Source organism: Phyllobates terribilis, unplaced genomic scaffold, assembly GCF_046119375.1.
Source record: "Phyllobates terribilis strain yellow unplaced genomic scaffold, ASM4611937v1 Scaffold_1__5_contigs__length_1240528914, whole genome shotgun sequence".
NCBI classification, from domain to species: Eukaryota; Metazoa; Chordata; class Amphibia; order Anura; family Dendrobatidae; genus Phyllobates; species Phyllobates terribilis.
This window is the reverse complement of record NW_027362761.1, coordinates 1237261880-1237285059: the sequence shown is the minus strand read 5'-3', so window position 1 is coordinate 1237285059 and position 23180 is coordinate 1237261880. Positions and strand designations below refer to the sequence as shown.

At 48.7% G+C, this 23180-nt stretch overlaps 1 protein-coding gene across 1 annotated transcript in view; it reads right to left on the bottom strand.

Annotated features, from left to right (window-relative positions):
• Nucleotides 1–3452: 3452 nt before the first annotated feature.
• LOC141164820 (probable carboxypeptidase X1) overlaps nt 3453–23180 on the bottom strand; it is a 247140-nt gene continuing 227412 nt past the window's right edge. Inside the window, exons 5-14 of the mRNA XM_073650411.1 lie at nt 22901–22985; nt 12683–12833; nt 11741–11829; nt 10641–10764; nt 9094–9290; nt 8837–9016; nt 7809–8106; nt 7585–7724; nt 6577–6679; nt 3453–4793 (exon numbers count right to left, since the gene is read on the bottom strand). Coding sequence (XP_073506512.1) covers nt 4534–4793; nt 6577–6679; nt 7585–7724; nt 7809–8106; nt 8837–9016; nt 9094–9290; nt 10641–10764; nt 11741–11829; nt 12683–12833; nt 22901–22985 — 1627 coding nt within the window. The 3' untranslated portion in view covers nt 3453–4533. The remainder of the gene's footprint in view (nt 4794–6576; nt 6680–7584; nt 7725–7808; nt 8107–8836; nt 9017–9093; nt 9291–10640; nt 10765–11740; nt 11830–12682; nt 12834–22900; nt 22986–23180) is intronic.

The following is a 23180-nucleotide window of genomic DNA, read 5'->3' as shown; positions in this document are numbered from 1 at the left end:
GTCTGATAGGAGCCTGGAGGAGAGACAGAGGAGTCTGGAGGAGAGACAGAGGAGTCTGGAGGAGAGACAGAGGAGTCTGGAGGAGGATAGAGGAGTCTGATAGGAGCCTGGAGGGAGACAGAGGAGTCTGGAGGAGAGACAGAGGAGTCTGATAGGAGTCTGGAGGAGAGACACAGAGGAGTCTGGAGGAGAGACACAGAGGAGTCTGGAGGAGAGACAGAGGAGTCTGGAGGGAGACAGAGGAGCCTGGAGGAGAGACAGAGGAGCCTGGAGGAGAGACAGAGGAGCCTGGAGGAGAGACAGAGGAGCCTGGAGGAGAGACAGAGGAGCCTGGAGGAGAGACAGAGGAGCCTGGAGGAGAGACAGAGGAGTCTGGAGGAGAGACAGAGGAGTCTGGAGGAGAGACAGAGGAGTCTGATAGGAGTCTGGAGGAGAGACAGAGGAGTCTGGAGGAGAGACAGAGGAGTCTGGAGGAGAGACAGAGGAGTCTGGAGGAGGATAGAGGAGTCTGATAGGAGCCTGGAGGAGAGACAGAGGAGTCTGGAGGAGAGACAGAGGAGTCTGGAGGAGGATAGAGGAGTCTGATAGGAGCCTGGAGGAGAGACAGAGGAGTCTGGAGGAGAGACAGAGGAGTCTGGAGGAGGATAGAGGAGTCTGATAGGAGCCTGGAGGAGAGACAGAGGAGTCTGATAGGAGCCTGGAGGAGAGACAGAGGAGCCTGGAGGAGAGACAGAGGAGTCTGGAGGAGAGACAGCGGAGTCTGATAGGAGTCTGGAGGAGAGACTGAGGAGTCTGATAGGAGTCTGGAGGAGAGACTGAGGAGTCTGATAGGAGCCTGGAGGAGAGACTGAGGAGTCTGATAGGAGCCTGGAGGAGAGACAGAGGAGCCTGGAGGAGAGACAGAGGAGTCTGGAGGAGAGACAGAGGAGTCTGATGGGAGCCTGGAGGAGAGACAGAGGAGTCTGGAGGAGAGACAGAGGAGTCTGATAGGAGCCTGGAGGAGAGACAGAGGAGTCTGGAGGAGAGACAGAGGAGTCTGGAGGAGAGACAGAGGAGTCTGATAGGAGCCTGGAGGAGAGACAGAGGAGTCTGGAGGAGAGACAGAGGAGTCTGGAGGAGAGACAGAGGAGTCTGATAGGAGCCTGGAGGAGAGACAGAGGAGCCTGGAGGAGAGACAGAGGAGCCTGGAGGAGAGACAGAGGAGTCTGGAGGAGAGACAGAGGAGTCTGATAGGAGCCTGGAGGAGAGACAGAGGAGTCTGGAGGAGAGACAGAGGAGTCTGATAGGAGCCTGGAGGAGAGACAGAGGAGCCTGGAGGAGAGACAGAGGAGTCTGGAGGGGGGAGGAGGAGTCTGATAGGAGCCTGGAGGAGAGACAGAGGAGTCTTGAGAATAATGAGTCTGGAGAGGTACAGAAGAGTCTGTAATGAGAAAGAGGAGTCTGGAAAAGTCCGTAGGATGAGGAAAGAGGACTCTGAAGATGACAGGATGGTCTGCAGAAGGAGAAAGGTCTATGTAGAAAGTCACCGGAGTCTAGATGATGAGGACAGGGAAGTCTGGAGAAGGACAGGGGAGTCTGGAGAAGGACAGGGGAGTCTGGAGAAGGACAGGGATGTCTAAAGGATAGGTTTCTGGAGGAGACAGGAGGTGACAGAGGTCAGGGGGAGACAGAGGGGTCAGGAATGGACAGAAGAGGTTTTAGGACTCGGCTAGTCTGATCTCACAGTACGGGATCTTGGGGTCTAGGTTAAGGTCCTAGAGATGGCTTCTCCTGGTGTCACCATATGTGACCTGAGGCCACGGCCCCACTATCAGTATCTGAAGAGTCGGGCGTCCGGCATCCGGGGGAAGATAAAAGCCGAATGTTTATTAGAGAAGCGTCCGTGACCCCGGAGCGTCAGACCTCGGACTGTGCGTCCTTATTCATTGTGATTATGACAGAATCTATCATTATGGTTGATGAAAAGTGTAATCATTTGCTCAGTGTTACACGTAGTTTCCAGCTGACTTCTTCTTCAATGTCTTCTACATGTTTTATACTTGTATGTTGTATTGGCTGAGACGGCCCATGTGACCTGACCCGAAAAGATATTAATGTCCCTGCCGGCATTACATAATCCGAATGAATAAGGACGCACAGTCCGAGGTCTGACGCTCCGGGGACACGGACGCTTCTCGCTTCTGGTTCTCGAATAAACCTTCTGCTTTTATCTTCTCCGGACGCCGGACTCTTTCTCTGAGTTTGCTGCAGCCTTTTCCGTGCAACAGATACGGTGGACGGGGCGAGCTGACGCTCATCTCTGGATTGTATTGTTTGCACACTATCAGTATTCGGTCAGTATTTTTTTCTCAGGAGCCAAAACCAGGTGAGGAACAATCAGAGAAAAGGTCTAATAGAAACAAGTCACCATTTCTGCATTTATCACCCACTCCTGAGAACAAATACTGACCGAATACTGACCAGATACTGATAGTGGGGCCACGGCCTTAGTGACCGACTCCGATGTCTCAGGACGGGATCCTATTACACATGACACCATTGTCTGCAGACCATTGGGATGGCTCCGCTACACCTGCTGCCGTCTGACAATCTGGCGCCTGTTGGGCTCGTACATGCAGCATTATTATGTGGATGAATGTAGATTTTGGCCCAGGCTCTTATGTGTATATATATATATGTCATACAATTTCTTATCAGCTTCTTATCTTGTTGTCTTTTTTATTAAACTTCAAACTGTATAAAAGTCTGATTGTTCCGGTCTGAGCAGCTGTTGGTCTTTCAGCGCATCCGCCATTCAGTGCTGAGTAATATAATGATGTAATTATAGGACCACAGCTCTGGATTTCTGACCTCCAGTCCTCACACGCAGCCATGGATCCTCCACTAGGGGGAGCGCACTACATGCTGAATGTTATCCCTAGATTAACCCTGTAGTGCGGTGACACTTTGCCTGAACAGAGACCCCCGGGGGCGCTGTGTGAAGGCGTGTGCCCCCACCCCGAGCACTGTGCGTAGTCATCCTTCCCCCAGGGGACTGTGCCATCCTCCCCCTGGAGCACTGTGTGAAGGTGCCCCCACCCCCCTGAGGACTGTGCATAGTCATCCCCCCCCCCCCCCTACCCCCGGGGCGCCGTGCACAGTCGCCCCTCTCCCGGGGCCCCGTGCGCAGTCGCCCCTCTCCCGGGGCCCCGTGCGCAGTCGCCCCTCTCCCGGGGCCCCGTGCGCAGTCGCCCCTCTCCCGGGGCCCCGTGCGCAGTCGCCCCTCTCCCGGGGCGCCGTGCGCAGTCGCCCCTCTCCCGGGGCCCCGTGCGCAGTCGCCCCTCTCCCGGGTCGCCGTGCGCAGTCGTCCCTCTCCCGGGTCGCCGTGCGCAGTCGCCCCTCTCCCGGGTCGCCGTGTGCAGTCGTCCCCCCGGGGCGCCGTGTGGAGTTTGGCATCCAGTCACAGACACAGATAGAAGCAGTAATGTTTATTATTGGCTCATACTGATATCACTTGACTAGCAAGTACGTAGATATATATCAATGCCAGCATCCATGTAATTCCTGTATTCCTTGTTCTGCGCAGGCCCAGCCTGTCCGCACCTCGCAGTCAGTGTATGCACGGCTTCCATGGCGCACACTAGATTAAAGCCGAGCTCCGCTGCTCATTTATTTATGGCGGTAATTTTAGGTCTAGTTGCCTTTCTTTCTTTTTTGGGACACGACCAGATCTGCTCATGTAGCTACAGATATAGAAAAGGTCATTGGACGTTCAGTCTGTTGTACAACAGGCTGCCACTCCAGACTGCACAGACTTGTGCGAGAAATCCTGGGGTCAGTGTAAACCCTAAGCAAGACAATGGGAAAGTAAAGATGCCACCTGGGTGCTGATCGTGACGATGGAGACATGGTGGAGCCAACGGAGATAGGTTTTTAAGGAAGTGTCTTCAAACGTTTTGGGTAGTTTACCCAGTGCGATAAGTGTCTCCTTTATGAAGACCACATGAAGTTAGCTAGGGCTAGCTTTTGGTAACAGAGAAAATGGACATGCCCTCGTAGCAATTCCACAGATTGGTCGATAGATGGAACCTGATCTTTGTATGTATTTACATTTCTTAAGATTAGATTCAAGCCATCATCTTCTACAGGACGTAGAGAATCCTTCGGGTCTACCATGTTGTCCTCCTCCTGAGGTCTCTACGAAGAAGTTCTTACTCATTATACCGGATTGGATTGGCTGCATGATGCTCGCCCAGAAAGGACAACCTGATACAGCCACTTCAGCCTTATCTTACAATATGACCCCCAGGACTCCATCTTACAATATGACCCCCAGGACTCCACCTTACAATATGACCCCCCAGGACTCCACCTTACCGACTTGCATTTAGCAGCTTCTCTACCATAAATGTCTGAAACGGTTTTCCAGATTTCCCAGTTCTACAGTGGGAAACAGAAGACCTAAAGATTATATTAGTCTGAGGGACTTGGATTTGTTGTGTGATCGGACTTGGCCCTTTTCTGGTGGTTTCTTTGCTCGATGGTTCTAACCATTCACTTGGGGCTCTTGGCTTTCAGCTTGCGGTTTCTCAGCTGACGGAGGCGCAATAGAAGCTCTTTGGGCAGTTTCTTTCCATTGGCCAGCAGCTCCTTCAGGCGTTGCTTTGGAGTCTTGGATATGTAGAAATCACAGATGGTTGGACGGTCTTCATAAGAGACACGGCAGGACTTAGTAGATGGGTGATATCCCTCTGCTTTCGCAGTGACCTCGTATTCTCCTGGGTTCAGAAGGCGCCAGTAATCTCCATCAACAGCTAGAACAGAACAAATAATATTATGTGCTAGAACATTTTTATGGAAAAAGAAAAAATAATAAACCACCATATTCCTCACCTCTCCGGCGAGAAGATAATCCATTTGTCCCTCGATGCGTCTAGCTCTGTTACATCTAAATGCCTTGCTGAAAGGTTGCATGATGAGACCATTCAGCCTGACATCCTGCAGAGACACTGAGCTGCACATGCTAGCGCAGCATCAGAGACTCACGGTGATGAGAATAAGGTGAGCGGAGTTCAGAACTGATGAACTCCGTTCACCTCACTGATGTCAGTACTATTGTGAGAAAGTTCTCACGGCTCTAGTGCTCTCAGTGAGGTGAATGGAGTTTATCGGCTATGAATGGATTATCTTCTCGTCGGACAGGTGAGGAATATGGTGGTTTATTATTTTTTTCTTTTTCCATAATGGGTAAAAGAGGGAGGTGTTTATTTCAAATAAAGGTGTCAGTGTATTTATTTTTATTAAAGGAATTTAATATTGCTGTGTATTATTTACAATTTGACTATGGGGTTAGTAATGGGGGCATCTTATAGACGCCTCTCCATTACTAACCCCTGGGCTTGATGTCAGCTGCCAATACAAAGCTGACATCAATCCCAACCCTGTTACCCCACTGTCCACTGCACCAGGTCAAGTGGGAAGAGCGGAGGCTAAGCACCAGAATTGGCACATCTTATGAAAGCGCCATTTACGGGGCAGCTGAGAGGTGATGTTTTTAGTCTGGGAGGGGGCCAGTATCTATGGCCCCTTCATAGCTTATTAATATCAGCCTGCAGCTGTCTGCCTAGCCTTTTCTGGTTATTTAAAGGGGTTGTCCAGTACTATTGACAGTGCCCCAATGTATTTTTATATTGAAAAGAAGTTTCTTTGTAAATACCCTTGCTCTGCTGTTACTGCCTGTGAGCGGTCACGTGATGCTTGTGAGCGGCCAGTGATAGCGCCACTCACAGGCAGTAACAGCAGCCAAGGTATTTACAAAGAAACTTCTTTTCAACATAAAAATACATTAGACAATTATCAATAGTACTGGACAACCCCTTTAATTACTGGTGGGACCCCACATTATTTTTTTCGGGGGGTCCTCCCATTTTAATAACCAGTAAAGGGTAAGTATACAGCTTGGGGCTGATATTAGTAGCCTTGGAAGCTTCATGGGTATTACGCCCTTCCCAGGCTATAAACATCAGCCCCCAGCTGTCTGCTTTCCCTCAGCTGGTTATTAAAATTTTGGGGGATCCCACGCCATTTTTTTTCTCATTTATTTATCGCTTAAATACATGTACATACATAAATACACTCATCCGACTTTTCAGGAACAACATCGGACCATTTTTCTTAACGCAGATGAGCGTGAGCCCCTAGATCACGGCCCCCCTGTCAGTATTCGGTCAGAACTGGACGTTCTGGGTTACATCTGGTTGACCATGGGGGTCATCACCCCTCGTCAGCACAGGGGCCGATCCTTTCTGTTCTTTTTTTCTTACGAACCATTATTTTTTATTTCTACATTTGATGGATTTTTGATGCTGATTATTGGTATTTCTTGGTTTTCCTATTCCATCTACACCTGGGACCTGCACCTTTTTCTCCGTTTCTGTTGGCCAATGTTTAGGAACTGAATTAGTCAAATGTTGTCTCATTTTCATGCTAGTTTTTTTTTCTTCTCTTAATCCAAGGGGGGAATAAGTTGATTTGCCCAAGAGAGGCTTATCTTGGACGATGTGTAGACTTTGACGCTGTTTTTGGTACACTTTTTACCTGTGCGGATATCATGGTTCATACCATCTACCATTATGACGGCCTCGGGGACTCCTTGGTTGGTATCTTTATCACGCACAACACCTTTAATCCCGCGATGCACCTGAAAAAAGGAGACACGCTGTGGTTTTCCACATCAGGTTTGATATGACATGTTCTCTAACAAGAATGATCCTGAGTAACAATCTGTATCGGGGGAGTCTTTTTGCAGAGTTTTCGGGGCAGAAACTGATCAGCACCTTCAAGTATTTATGGAAGATTTGAAGAGTTTCCACTCCGTGCTACAAAACCTCTTAAAAAAAAAAAACTACAGCATTTGTGCCATATCATTAAGCTCCAGAGCTGTATTCACACTGGAGACAGTCAGCAAGCTTGTGAAGCAGATAGGATATGTTTACATGGCGTTTTTTGGAAGTTTTTCCCAAGCAAGAATTGCTTCAGGACAAGACGGCCTTTTTGTGACGTGTGTAAACAGCGTCGTTTTCAGGCGTATATTTCACTTGGAAAAAGTGGCGCAAAAAAAATGAGCGTAGTTCACAGCAATGTCAAAACGTCATTGTTCTGCCTTACGTCACTTCGGCTTCACAGTTCGGGAAACCTTTTGAGCAGGTAAAAGAAGTGACATGTTCCTTTTTTCAGGCAGGTTTCTTTTGGAAGTCACCCGCTCTATATACTTCAAAGGAAAGATGTCAGAGTCTCCGCCAAAAAAAACGACGAGAAAACTGCGGCGAAGAAAGACGCTTTTTTTCTGAAGCGACATCGCCTTCGAAAAACTCGGGGTACTCATGGAAGCATCTGGAGAAATCTCCAGGAGAGTTTTGGAATAGCTTCTTATCTTAAACAAGCAAGGAAGATTTCAGCTGTGAAGCCTACAGATTTGTGAACGCAGCTTTTTTACTTGTAGCCTGGAGATAAGAGGTGGACAAGGCTTATCCTGTAGGCCCTTCAGTTTTCCCCCCCTTACTAATGAGTGACGCTCAGCAGATTAATGAGGGGTCCGTTACTGACCTGCTCGATGTACAGAAGAAGAGACTCCTTGTTGTTCTCCCACTCGGTCGGAAGTTCCACCTCGTGCGGGAATTTATCGCAGGAAAGTTCTATCGTTACCTCAAAGCAGTTGGTGTGAAGGTAGCTGAAGTCATTCATACCTGAGCGGGAGAGAAGACCTGGTTATTAAGAGACATAGGCTCGACAGCTGTGGCCGCTTCTCGGGAGGGGGGCATCCCACTCACTGCCAGCCACCGTGTGCCAGTTGGCTCCATTGATGATGTTTCCGACCCTAATGAAGTTATCGTAGTGGCAGATCCTGCGGTTGTCATCGGCCATGACGCGGTGACTGGAGGCATAGACCGTGGCTAACCATCGAAACATCGGGTCATCTGCTGTGGGGGTCAGCTCCTTGGCCATCCAGTAGGAACGAGCCATGTCAAAGGGATAGGACACAACGAGCTCTCCACCGTGCAAGTTGGCACTGAGGACAAATGGGATTTTCTGCATCCAGTCAATGATGGCGCGGGTCTCTGGAGCCACCTGAAACACAAATCAGGTAGTTTGTGAAATCCAGAGAACGCGGAAATAAGTGTTCACGGGCGTCAGATCGGGTCTCTGCAATCCATCTCTTGACGCTATTGTGTCCAGCTGAAGAAACTGACTCTACCAGAAAAAAAAGACCAAATCAAGTCCAAGGTTTGATTATTGGAGTCACTTTCTTCAAGGGCACGTCCGACTCACATTTTGTGGAAGCCTCTGACAAAGTCATGATCAGGCATGGTCTGAACTGGGCCTAAGGGAGCAGACGTCCTACATCTGTTAAACAAAGTTACAGGATGCCTATGGACTTTAGCGTCACGTCCGGCTCCTTCCTTATAGAGTTAGCTGACACCGCACAATTCTCCAGAGCTGCATTTATAATTCTGATCATTATTGGATACCATCAATAAGTTTATGGACGGACACGGCTTACTAGTGTACTTATGATCTTCCAAACCCTGAACAAGCAGGGAAAGCGGTGAGATTTCAGTAATTGAGGAATGGAGAACTGGGAGTTCAGCTTTGGAAGTCTAGACGCAATATCTGAACAGCATGACAGTTTATGTAACCCGTCTATACTCATCGATGTGCAAATCTGGCAAGTGCATGTGTTTGGGTGACCGGCATGTAATACTACATCATTGCCCTGTGACATGATGGCTGGAGGTGGCGTCCCTCCAGGTTTTTCTCAGCTGTATGTGGTGGGATTCTCTAGCCTCTGGTTACTCACCGTTGCGTTTTCATAGGTGTAGTACTCGGGGATCGGAATATAATGGTTGGGGAAGTGCTCGGGGACCTGCTCATTGTCTTCTGCGTCCCACAGAGGGGTGTTCAGGTCCGCAAAGTTGTGGTTTAGATCAAGTCCTTGGTAATTCCAGCGGCCTATGGCCCATCCAGACAGCTCGGAGCCCTAGGTGGAGGAGACCAGCTGTCAGTGCTCAGTGTCACGGGTCCGGCCAGGTAGGGTTGAGCAGTGGAGGTACTTACCAGTTTGTAGGCCATTTCATATCCATCCGGGTTCATGGAGGGCAGGAGATGTATACGGGTCTCAGTGATGAGTCTCAGGATTCTCGGGTTTTCCTTCTTGTATTCCTGACACAGATATTCCATGAGGTTCAGCATCAACTCTCGACCCAAGACCTCATTCCCGTGCATCCCGGCCACGTAGCGAAACTCCGGCTCCCCTGTAACATAAGACATCGTCACTCTTCTGAGTTACATCTCACTCCTAAAGCCACCAGCGAGCTCCAACCTGACCGGGAGATCTGCACCCATCATAGTGGATGGCGAGGAAGCATCAGGGCTCTGCCCATACCCTCTGGAAGGTCTATTACTGTACGGCAAAGTATAATAGTGATATTCACAGGACCCCGCGTCCGGCCCTACCGAGGCAGATCGGCAACGCGTGACCTGCGGAGGAGTGAAACGTGACCACCACAAGGAGCAATGTCATTGTATGGGGGCGCTGTGGCTGTCGCTGTTATTATGGGGGCACTGTGGATATCACTGTTATTATGGGGACACTGGATAACACTTATTAAGGGGGCACTGTGGATGTCGCTGTTATTATGGGGACACTGGATGTCGATGTTATGGGGGCACTGGATGTCGATGTTATGGGGGCACTGGATGTCGCTGTTGTTATGGGGGCACTGTGGATGTCGCTGTTATGGGGGCGCTGTGGATGTCGCTGATATGGGGGCGCTGTGGATGTCGCTGATATGGGGGCGCTGTGGATGTCGCTGATATGGGGGCGCTGTGGATGTCGCTGATATGGGGGCGCTGTGGATGTCGCTGATATGGGGGCGCTGTGGATGTCGCTGATATGGGGGTGCTGTGGATTTCGCTGATATGGGGGCGCTGTGGATGTCGCTGATATGGGGCACTGTGGATGTCGCTGATATGGGGGCACTGTGGATGTCGCTGATATGGGGGCGCTGTGGATTTCGCTGATATGGGGGCGCTGTGGATTTCGCTGATATGGGGGCGCTGTGGATTTCGCTGATATGGGGGCGCTGCGGATTTCGCTGATATGGGGGCGCTGCGGATGTCGCTGATATGGGGGCGCTGTGGATGTCGCTGATATGGGGGCGCTGTGGATGTCGCTGATATGGGGGCGCTGTGGATGTCGCTGATATGGGGCGCTGTGGATGTCGCTGATATGGGGGCGCTGTGGATGTCGCTGATATGGGGGCGCTGTGGATGTCGCTGATATGGGGGCGCTGTTGATTTCGCTGATATGGGGGCGCTGTGGATGTCGCTGATATGGGGCGCTGTGGATGTCGCTGATATGGGGGCGCTGTGGATGTCGCTGATATGGGAGCACTGTGGATGTCGCTGTTATTATGGGGGCGCTGTGGATGTGGCTCATATGGGGGCACTGTGGATGTGGCTCATATGGGGGCACTGTGAGTAGGCCCTGGTCACGGCCTGTGTGTCTCTCCCCCTTTGGGCAGACTTCGGCTCGCTCCCTGTGCTGTCGGTGAGCAGCCATGCTTCTTCATGTGCGTTGTCGCGTGGCCTCGTCCTCCTACCGAGCTCGTGCTCTCCTGGCTTGTCTGACATCTCCATCACGTACATCTTCAGCCCCAGGTAGCTCTTGCCGATGCTGTAGACTCGTGTGATATTGGGACAGTCCTCATTCACCTTCTTCATCAGCTGAAAAGACAGAGATTGTACATCAGACGTCGGGTACAGGCGGCCTCTGACGTCGGGTACAGGCGGCCTCTGACGTCGGGTACAGGCGGCCTCTGACGTCGGGTACAGGCGGCCTCTGACGTCGGGTACAGGCGGCCTCTGACGTCGGGTACAGGCGGCCTCAGACGTCGGGTACAGGCGGCCTCTGACGTCGGGTACAGGCGGCCTCTGACGTCGGGTACAGGCGGCCTCTGACGTCGGGTACAGGCGGCCTCTGACGTCGGGTACAGGCGGCCTCTGACGTCGGGTACAGGCGGCCTCAGACGTCGGGTACAGGCGGCCTCTGACGTCGGGTACAGGCGGCCTCTGACGTCGGGTACAGGCGGCCTCTGACGTCGGGTACAGGCGGCCTCTGACGTCGGGTACAGGCGGCCTCTGACGTCGGGTACAGGCGGCCTCTGACGTCGGGTACAGGCGGCCTCAGACGTCGGGTACAGGCGGCATCAGACGTCGGGTACAGGCGGCCTCAGACGTCGGGTACAGGCGGCATAGGACGCTTTGTGCTCGTGTCCTTCTCCGTGCGGCTTCTGGACAGATTTCTTTGGATTTCACTTGATATTAATCTGAAGTTTATGATAGGGTCGAACATTGGAGCTTTATCACCTCCGGTCGGGGTACCGCCATCAGTAGTATACAGCCAGCTGTAAGGGGGTTATATATGATCACACAACATCATGGCTGCTTTGTTTCAAGAACCATGCCACTGCTGCCCATGGTTTATGCAGATCAGATAGTGGTGGAGCCAAGTAAGAAACTCAATTTGCAGACACATGTTTCGGGGTTATTGCCCCTCATCAATGCAAAGTATGAGATCTGATTTGGCTGTATGAGAGGCCGGTGACTGGTGTGTAAGGGGTAACGTCCCTCCTTGTGGAGAGTGACATGCCTTTAAGGAGCCCATGTAATGTTTCTCTGATGTTGCGATGATGATATTCACCTTCCGCATCTCCTTGTAGTTGTGGTGTTTGAACTCCAGCTTGTCGGTCGGCTGTGGTTCTTGTTCCCACATGAAAACAGTGTTCGGATCTGTGTGAAAAAAAAAAAGCCACAATCTCACATTAACCCCTAGTCCTTTCCCCGCTCGCACCTCTTTTGTTAATGGCATACCAGGGCCATAGTCGTGTCCCTCGTGTCGAGAGAAATGTTATATTTTTCTGAAAGCTTTTAGTCCATATAAATGTCTGACCTTTTGCTCTGTAATTTTGGAAGAAAGTCATACATTTTGCTGATGCTTCTTACCCTATACAGTTATAATAAAGGCTATTTTATGGAAATTCTGGTGATGCCCACAGTCAGCATCCAAAGCCAGAAATCACCAGAGCCCAATGAATCCACTGGTGTCCAAAAAAAAAAACCACTGCTCAGCTCTTGTAAATGTAAATCTACTGACAGCCAATTGTTGGAGCCACGGAGAGGACTACCTCGGGGGCCCATGTAATGGTCACCTCACTGTAACCCTCTTGAAGGACCATGGAGTACACCAAAAGGTAGTTATGTCTTTCTCAGTAGATATCTCAGCAATTATCTGAGATATTACAAAAAAGGCAGTTCTTGAAGATGTTACGCTTGGATGATATGTGACATCTACAAGAACTGCCTTTTTCGTGATATCTCAGATAAAAAATAAGACCTTGACGATTACGTGAGAAATCACGTCAGATATCATCCAAGCGTAACGTGATTTCTCATGTAATCGTCAAGGTCTTATTTTTTATCTGAGATATTACGAAAAAGGCAGTTCTTGTAGATGTTACGCTTGGATGATACCTGACGTGATTTCTCATGTAATCGTCAAGGTCTTATTTTTTATCTGAGATATCACGAAAAAGGCAGTTCTTGTAGATGTTACGCTTGGATGATACCTGACGTGATTTCTCACCTGGAAGAGGGCAACCCAGAATCTCAGCTCTCAAGCAAATGGTACCATTCTCAAACCAAGTCTGAGGGTTGATCCTGATGTATCGTCCGACCATGGGAGTGGGAAGTTTGTTGAGAACTGGAGTTTCAGGGTCTTTATTGGCTTTAAAAATCTAAGACAATACCAAGGAGAGGAGACATTAACAGGAAACAGACATGACATTACCAAGAAGATGACAAGACATTACCAAGAAGAAGACCAGATCTTGCCAAGAAGAAGATGAGATGTTGACAAGAAAAAGGCAAAACATTACCAAGAAGAAGATGAGACATTGCCAAGAAGAAGATGAGATATTAAACAGACACTACCAACCAGAAGAGGATGAGATATTACCATGAAGAAGTCAAGATATTACCTAGAAGATGAGAGATCATCAAGACGAGAACAAGATATTACTATGAAGATGAGGCATTAATAATATGAGACCTTACTAAGAGGAATAGATATTACCAAGAAAAAGACGAGACATTACCAAGAAGTTACCAAGTAGAAAATGAGACATTAACAGGAAGACAAACATTACCAAGAAGATGAAATATTAATAAGAAGAAAAGGGTGAGCTATTATCAAGAGGAAGACAAGATATTACCAAGTAGATGAGATATTATCAAAAAGAGAACAAGATATTTCTAAGAAAAAGACAAGACTTTACCAAGAGAAAGACCAGACATTACCAAAAAGAAGAGACGAAACCAAGAAGAACACAAGACATTATCGAGAAGACTGAGAGAATACCAAGAAGACAATGAATTAACAAGAAGAACATGAGATATTAACAAAAAGAGGATGAGACGTTTCCACGAAGACAAAATATTAATGGGAGGAAGACGAGACATTGCCAATTGGTTCATTACAAGGTAATATAAATTTTGTGCTATGGTACAATGCGAAGTTGGCCATATGTTGGAAGGGTCTCTACATCAAGTTGATTTCAGAAAAAGGATGGTGCCGTGGTGACAAAGTTTTGTAGGACTTTTAGGGAATGTGCACACAATGCATTTTACAATGGGTACACCCCGAAACCTGCCTGAAAAATACAAGCAAAAAACGTTCCAAAGGATGAACATATGCATCTCTATATAAAGACGACTCACTGTTCATATATTCAGTCTTTTGAGAGTATTTTCACCAGGGGGCCATATGGCTGTAGTGCAGATAGAATGGTAGAGTTGGAGGGGACCTCCAGGGTCCTTGTGTCCAATCCCCGGCTCAATGCAGGATTCACTAAACCATCTCAGACAGATATCTGTCCAGCCTTTGAAGACTTCCATTGAAGGAGAACTCGCCACCTCTCGTGGCCGCCTGTTCCTCTCATTGATCTCCTCACTGCCAAAAAGTGTCTTCTAATATCTAATCTGTATCTTCTCCCTTTCAGTTTCATCCCATTGGTTCTAGTCTTTCTTTATTCAAATGAGAATAAAGATGATCCCTCTACAATGTGACAGCCCTTCAGATATCTGTAGACAGCTATTAAGTCTCCTCTTCGCCTTTTTTGAAAGCCAAACCTTCCCAGATCCTCTAACCGTTCCTCATATGACATTGTTTGCAGACCCCTCGACCATCCTGGTTGCTCTTCTCTGAACTGAATCTCAGAGGTTCAGCAAAAGATATAGGACTTTGCTGAATAAAGATGATTCAGGCTTACAATATACTGTGAAAATACTCCTCTCTGAGGCCCAACCCTGTGGTCAGTGCCGCGGCCGCCGACGACTATACACACCTCATCAACTTCACTTTCCAGATGACCATTATTCTCAGACAATCAAAAACAAAAATGTAACTAAAAACAAAAAAGATCTAAGTGAAGAAGAAAGATAAGGAGGCGGCTGTCCCCCCACACTATACGTCCACAATCTGAATGACCGTCAATGACCTCCAGTTCTGCCGGTCCCCACAGTGTCGGCCGGTTGTGTTCGCTTTTGGTTGCCAGTCTCTTTGAAGCTATTGCCCAACTTTCCTGGACGTCCTAATTACATCAAGTTACTGGATGTGCAGAGTATGGTTAAGGATGTTTTCCATGCAGGACCCTGGGAGCGATGGGTGACAGCTGATATTTTACTATAAAATCCAGGCAGGCAGGACGGCCAGGGGTTAATGGTTCTCAGCTCACTCCCGTCCAAAATCAGCACGAGACCAAATACTTTTTGGCCGCTACAGAATTTTCATTCCAGGAACGGGAAATATTCCAAAGACAGTACCACAGCGAGGAGCTGCCGAAACCAGAGCAAACATGGTGTGGAGAGGGATTAATAAGCAAGGACCTGAGCGGGGTCATCTGTGAGGGGCTCCGGACCACATAAACAGCCTTACTCCTCTCATCTGATGACTTAAAGAGACACAAACCCGTCTATAAACAGGAGTAGTCTTGTCTATGACGTATTGTCCAGTCCCTGCAGTGTAAAGAATGGAGGCTTTTAATTCAGAGTTTTATAGTGAAAGGTTTACAAGGAGACGTGGCATCACAAGATCCATCTCTCTAAATCTTCAGGTCTATAAATATTTTATTGTTTCTTGTAATGGGAGTCCTGGAAAGGACCTTGGACCGGTCATCAGGACCTGGAGTGGATCCAGCGGCTGACTCGCTGAGTGTTACATGCTGTGCCAAGGTCCTGGCATTATATTTACAGGGGTTTTCTACGTGTTACATATTATAGGCTCTGCTTTGTGTAATGGCAGTATGTGGGGCTATGGGGAAAGACACAACATGGACACAGGAGGCACGGACACAGCTGACTATCCGACCCTACATGATCTTACAAGACCAGGGCCTACAGGACATGGGGCAACATCATATTGGGGTCATACTGGAACCATCCTCTAACATAGGTTCATGGCCTCCCCCACTGTGTGGGCTGTGTGCTCCTCCGTAATCCACAGGGTCATCCATGAGGAATCATACAAGGGTGGAAGAGAAGATAAGTGACCTCCTTCATGGTGGATGATGGGCTGTGATGTATGAACCACAAATCTCAGCAGGAACTTGACTGTACCTCTTATGGGTCCATAGAGTGAGACGCAGGCAGATCCCGTAGGTGGCTGGAGGCTCCAGTGTGTATCAATGAATGGGACACTGCACAAAATCATTGCTACGGTCCCTTATTTCTCAGGATGTGTGGGGTCTCAGAGGTCGGACCACCACTGGTTATAAAGTGATGACATAATTGGGGCCCCCACCCTCTATAAAAGCAATGGCCCAGGACATCAATGGATATAGAGTTCATTTAGTGCAGGGAACTGATCACTGCCTACCAGGACCCCATAGATATCCGGTGATCACGGGACATCGCAGGACACCCACACTGGAGATATGGGGTCCTAATAGAATAACCTGTTGTGACGAAACAGCTTCTAATCTTAATCAGCCAGGCATCTAGATTTGTTAAGCCAAGAAAAATACACTATTGTGTTTGTGTTGACTTGTGAATGTACAGTTATATGAAAAAGTTTGGGCACCCCTATTAATCTTAAGCTTAATGTTTTCTTAAAATTGGTGTTTTTGCAACAGCTATTTCAGTTTGATATATGTAATAACTGTTGGACACAGTAATGTTTCTGCCTTCAAATGAGGTTTATTGTACTAACAGAAAATGTGCAATCTGCATTCAAACAAAATTTGACAGGTGCATAAGTATGGGCACCCTTATCATTTTCTTGTTTTAAATACTCCTACCTACTTTTTACTGACTTACTAAAGCACTTTTTTTGGTTTTGTAACCTCATTGAGCTTTGAACTTCATAGCCAGGTGTATGCAATCATGAGAAAAGCTACTTAAAGTGGCCACTTGCAAGTTGTTCTCCTGTTTGAATCTCCTCTGAAGAGTGGCATCATGGGCTCCTCAAAACAACTGTCAAATGATCTGAAAACAAAGATTATTCAACATAGTTGTTCAGGTGAAGGATACAAAAAGCTGTCTCAGAGATTTAACCTGTCAGTTTCCACTGTGAGGAACATAGTAAGGAAATGGAAGAACACAGGGACAGTTCTTGTTAAGGCCAGAAGTGGCAGGCCAAGAAAAACATCAGAAAGGTAGAGAATAAGAATGGTGAGATCAGTCAAGGACAATCCTCAGACCACCTCCTTGATGCAGATTGTGTCACTGTGCATCGGTCAACTATACAACGCACTTTGCACAAGGAGAAGCTGTATGGGAGAGTGATGCGAAAGAAGCCGTTTCTGCAAGCACGCCACAAACAGAGTCGGCTGAGGTATGCAAAAGCACATTTGGGGAAGCCAATTTCTTTTTGGAAGAAGGTCCTGTGGACTGATGAAACCAAGATTGAGTTGTTTGGTCATACAAAACGGCGTTATACATGGTGGCAAAAAAACACAGCATTCCAAGAAAAACACTTGCTATCCACAGTAAAATTTGGTGGAGGTTCCATTATGCTTTGGGGCTGTGTGGCCAATGCCGGCACCGGGAATCTTGTTAAAGTTGAGGGACGCATGGATTCCACTCAGTATCAGCAGATTCTTGACAATAATGTTCAAGAATCAGTGATAAAGTTGAAGTTACGCAGGGGATGGATCTTTCAGCAAGACAATGATCCAAAACACCGCTCCAAATCTACTCAGGCATTCATGCAGAGGAACAATTACAATGTTCTGGAATGGCCATCCCAGTCCCCAGACCTGAATATCATTGAACATCTGTGGGATCATTTGAAGAGGGCTGTCCATGCTCGGCGACCATCAAACTTAACTGAACTGGAATTGTTTTGTAAAGAGGAATGGTCAAAAATACCTTCATCCAGGATCCAGGAACTCATTAAAAGCTACAGGAAGCGACTAGAGGCTGTTATTTTTGCAAAAGGAGGATCTACTAAATATTAATGTCACTTTTCTGGTGAGGTGCCCATACTTATGCACCTGTCAAATTTTGTTTGAATGCAGATTGCACATTTTCTGTTAGTACAATAAACCTCATTTCAAGACAGAAACATTACTGTGTCCAACAGTTATTACATATATCAAACTGAAATAGCTGCTGCAAAAACACCAATTTTTATAAAACATTAAGCTTAAGATTAATAGGGGTGCCCAAACTTTTTCATATAACTGTATGTGTGTTTCTGTGGCTGGTCAAGAAGGACATACTATTATTTGTATAAACCTGACTGTTGTCTTCTATTGGTCTGTGAACAATGATGTTTGTTACTATGCTAATTGAATATTATACTAAAGCCAGTTAGATGTTGATTTAAAGAGCCCCCTGCTGTACCAACTATGTTAATTGATTAAATGCACAAACAATGAGACCTGAGCACGGTGGAATGGTGCCCTCCCTGGTCCTTGACCTGTGGATGTATACTTGAGGGAACGGCTGTGACTAATTGGGGGACGTATGCCTCTGTGTCAGGGAGAGAGTCTGAGATCAGACAGTCTCTTCAAGACATCAACTTGATAGCAAGGCTTTATCCAAAGAGACGCAGATTTGGATTCTACTTGATTCTAACCTAAGGGTACATGGCCCTGACTGGAAGGATATGGATCTGCGCCACTGACCATCAGAGAACCCATGGATACATATGGGGAGACCAGGTTGGGACGATGAAGTCACCTGGCCCCATGGATGTTGTTTGGGGTTGCCAGGAGGGACCCTCCCGTCGCCTGGAACCCATGAAGATATTCGGAGAAGCCAGATTGGGACCAGCCGGTCATCTGGCCCCATGGAAACTCTCGGAGAGGCCAGGGTGGGACCTTCGGGTCTCCTGGCCATGTACCTCAATGGACTGCTAGCTTCCTAAGCTTGCTGCTACCACCTCTCTGTGGGGGTCCGCCAGAAGCGGGGGGTCACTGGTTGAGGTAGTTGGCCCTGGAAGTCCCAAGTCTCAGCTGTTCTATCCCAGGCGGGTGGAGAAGGAAGGGTGAGACGGTGTAATGTTCCACCATCTTGGGGACCTGCTGGGACTGTTCTATGTGTTTATTGTCCGCTTTGTGGGTCAGTAGAGTATTGACACGCTGTTTTACCCTCACCCTGTGTTGTCTGAGTAGCGTTATGCCCACTGAAGACCCCGGGTCTTCACACTTACATTTATCAGTTGTGGGCTCCGTGATGGTCATCCTCTATGCTGGTGCCCATAGGCTTTCTGTACCATGGGAGGTGCCATGGCCCCTATTGGGAGGACAATGTGCACTGTATTCAGGGACTCCAGTCTCCTCCACACACAAGGAGGATTATGTAGGAGCCGCCCCGTGTCGTCCTATGTGCGGTCTATATCATAACCGCAGACATGATGTATACGGGGACGGGCATCCTGTGTATGTGTCTACATGTCACCACCGCCATGATCATCCCTGCTGTCTACATTACATTGACTTCATATTACGGAGCTTGCGGAGGACTGGCACTTATCCCAGAGAGAAGAAGGGATGGCAGCCGCAGGAGAAGAGCTGCCAATGAAAGCTGCTGCCCACGCCTCGGCCCAGAATAACCTCAGCACCAGCACTGAAAAGAGCCATTGACTCCTAAAGACAGGCGACCAGGGTATGTAACCCCCCGGGGTACAGCAGAGACAGCACCCCTAAATGAAAAGGGGCGCAGATATCATCACGCATGGCTCCCGGTCATCACTGTATATATATACAGAGCATTAGATATAGCCATGGTCTACTAACATCACACCTGCGACACTATCAGCACCATCATCCTCACTGCAAGGACTCCAGGAGGCAGAAGAAGACTCCTCACCTGCTAGCAAGTCATCATGCGGCTCTCAACAAATATGTCTAAATCATGTATATCAACTGATCAGTAACTCTGCCCAGTGACCCAACAGTGATCATCGGGTGATAACAGCCGCAACTGAGCGACTGCGGCCAGAGCCAGATGGTGAAGCCTAGACGACTAGGTCAGAGCCTCTACAAAACAGTCAGTCTTGTGGGGTGTTCCCGGTATACGGCGGGTCTTGTGGGGTGTCCCCGGTATACGGCGGGTCTTGTGGGGTGTTCCCAGTATACGGAGGGTCTTGTGGGGTGTTCCTGGTATACGGCAGGTCTTGTGGGGTGTTCCCGGTATACGGCTGGTCTTGTGCGGTGTTCTCTGTATACGGCAGGTCTTGTGGTGTGTTCTCTGTATACGGCAGGTCTTGTGGTGTGTTCTCTGTATACGGCAGGTCTTGTGGTGTGTTCTCGGTATACGGCGGGCCTTGTGGGGTGTTCTCGGTATACGGCGGGCCTTGTGGGGTGTTTCCGGTATACGGCGGGTCTTGTGGTGTGTTCTCGGTATACGGCGGGTCTGGTGTGGTGTTCCCTGTATACGGCGGGTCTTGTGGGGTGTTCCCGGTATACGGCGGGTCTTGTGGGGTGTTTCCGGTATACGGCGGGTCTTGTGGGGTGTTTCCGGTATACGGCGGGTCTTGTGGGGTGTTCTCTGTATACGGCGGGTCTTGTGGGGTGTTTCCGGTATACGGCGGGTCTTGTGGGGTGTTTCCGGTATACGGCGGGTCTTGTGGGGTGTTCTCTGTATACGGCGGGTCTTGTGGGATGTTCCCGGTATACGGCGGGTCTTGTGTGGTGTTCTCTGTATACGGCGGGTCTTGTGTGGTGTTCTCTGTATACGGCGGGTCTTGTGGGGTGTTCCCGGTATACGGCGGGTCTTGTGGGGTGTTCCCGGTATACGGCAGGTCTTGTGGGGTGTTCCCGGTATACGGCGGGTCTTGTGGGGTGTTCCCGGTATACGGCGGGTCTTGTGTGGTGTTCTCTGCATACGGCGGGTCTTGTGGGGTGTTCTCTGTATACGGCGGGTCTTGTGTGGTGTTCTCTGTATATGGCAGGTCTTGTGGGGTGTTTCCGGTATACGTCAGTGGGGCTTTTCCGACATGATCTAGTTACAGGCAGACTATAGGTGCTGGATATCGGCTTCCAGGCAGATCCTGATTGATGGCCGCCCATTCTTGTCCAGTTTTCCTGACCTCTCAGTCTTGAGTAGATCTCATGATGATGAACAGTGATAGTCAAGAAGTCGGAGTCCCAGGTCAGCGGCATCACAACATTGTCACAGTCCTGTATAGAAATATACAGTCAAGTGTTGTCCCCCTCAGGTTAATATTTGTTTGCGTCCTTTGTAATAAATAACTGCAATCAGTCGCTTCCTATAACCATCAGTTTGTTAGAACTCTCCTGTTAGTTTTTTTTTAGTTTGCTGGTCACATGACCATTTTTGCCTATTTAATCCGGCTCCGCCCTCCTGGTCTTGCTGGACTTCATTGTATTTACTACTCTTGAGCTAGCTTGGTGCTCTGTTGACGTTCTCTGTTAGTTTTGCTAGGTCTTCTGACCTCTATGCTTTTTGTTGTGTGCTTGTCTTTGACTGCTACTATTTCTGCTAGGAGGTGTCCAACTTATCCCAGTCCCTAGTTCTTGTAGGGATCCCTCCCTCACATCTATAGGTCTGAGTACAGACTAGCTGAGGACTTTAGCGGGTCTGATCGCAGGATCAGGTTCCCCGTTACATCGTAGGGATCTAGTTTAGTTCTATTGTAGGGACAGATCTCCTGTCTTTCCTTAGTCCCTGTAGCAGATCATAACACAGTTATTTCTGGGGGCTTTTTGAAGTATGTTTGGGGTCATTGTCCTGCTGGAAGACCTATGACCTAGCACGTACACCCAGCTTTCTGACACTGGGCTCTACATTGCCACCCAAAATCCTTTGGTAATCTTAAGGTTTCATGATTCTTTGCACACAGTCAAGGCCCCCAGTGCCAGAGGCAGCAAAACAAACCAAAACTTCTGTGACCCTCCATCATATTTTTCAGATCCTCCACCATATTTGACTGTAGGTACTGTGGTTTTTTCTTTGTTGGCCTCATTCCATTTACAGTGTGCTTTACCACAAAGCTCTATCTTGGTCTCATCGGCCAATAAGACGCTTTCCCAGAAGGATTTTGATTTACTCAGGTACATTTTGCCAAACTGCAGTCTTGCTTTTTTATGTCTCTGTGTCAGCAGTGGGGTCCTCTGGGGTCTCCTGCCAAAGCGTTTCATTTAATTCAAATGTGGACGGATAATTTGCGCTGACTCTGGTGCACCCTGAGCCTGCAGCACAGCTTGGATTTCTTTGGATTGGGGCTTCTTATCCACCATCCAGACTATCCTACGTTCAACCTTTCATCAATTTTTCTCTGCCGTCCGCATCCAGGGAGAGTATCTGTAGCGCCATGGGCTGTAAACTTCTTGATTATGCTGCGTAACGTGGACAAAGGAACATCAAGATCTCTGGAGATGGACTTGTAACCTTCAGATTGTGATATTTTGCAACATTTTTGGTTCTCATGTCCTCAGACAGTTCTCTTCTCCTCTTTATGTTCTCCATGCTTAGTGTGGCACACACAGACACACAATGCAAAGATTGAGGCAACTTCTCCCCTTTTTATCTTGTTTCTGGTGTGATTTTCATATTGTCCACACCTGTTACTTACCACAGGTGAGTGTGAACGAGCATCACATGCTGGAAACAAAGTTGTTAACCCTCAACAGGAGATCTTCTCTCCAGGACTAGTGAACCTGCTGCCATGTAGTCCTGCATATTCATGAGCACTAGGTAACCCTGCTCCCAATTTTCAGCGTTCTCCCTATGCACAGAAAGCTGCCAATCAATGGTGTGGGCAGGGTTATACAGAGAGGGTTGCCAATCACAGCTGTGGTTATAGAGAGAACTGGCAGATCTGCAGCAGAAATAACGGATTGCATCAAAACTGCAAGTGATACATGGCTGGAATTAGGGTCTCTGCCCCTACATCATGCCCCTCTCAGATGGGGTAGCAGAGCCTTAATGATAGGTTCCCTTTACGGGGACAATATGCAGACATTGTGTGGTGGCCTCATTTGCACCCTGGTAGCACTTTTATTGTGACTCTGAATGGCAGAATTAAGTGATTATTACACCGCAGGTTGTTTTTTTTTTTGTTAGCTGCCGTCTTCACCGAGCCGCGCACACTGAGCCGCGCACACTGAGCCGCGCACACTGAGCCGCGCACACTGAGCCGCGCACACCGAGCCGCGCACACCGAGCCGCGCACACCGAGCCGCGCACACCGAGCCGCGCACACCGAGCCGCGCACACCGAGCCGCGCACACCGAGCCGCGCACACCGAGCCGCGCACACCGAGCCGCGCACACCGAGCCGCGCACACCGAGCAGAGCACACCGAGCAGAGAACACCGAGCAGAGATCCAGCTTACCCCCTCTTCGGTGCCGTTCCTGCAGGTCTTCCATGTGTGGGTGTCGTTGCTGACCTGCACCTTGTAGGATGTCACCCAGTCATCCCTGCGGACATGACACATAATCTGAGGGGGGGGGGACGATAACAAGCAGCACATCGAAAATATCTGCCCCCCTGATCTGAGCCTCATTCACTCTCAGACGAAGAAAACATGCCGCTCACACAAGAGAGAAGTCCTATTCTTACCTGCACTGATACATTGTAACAAATCCCTCACCTGTGAGCTCCACATAAATACG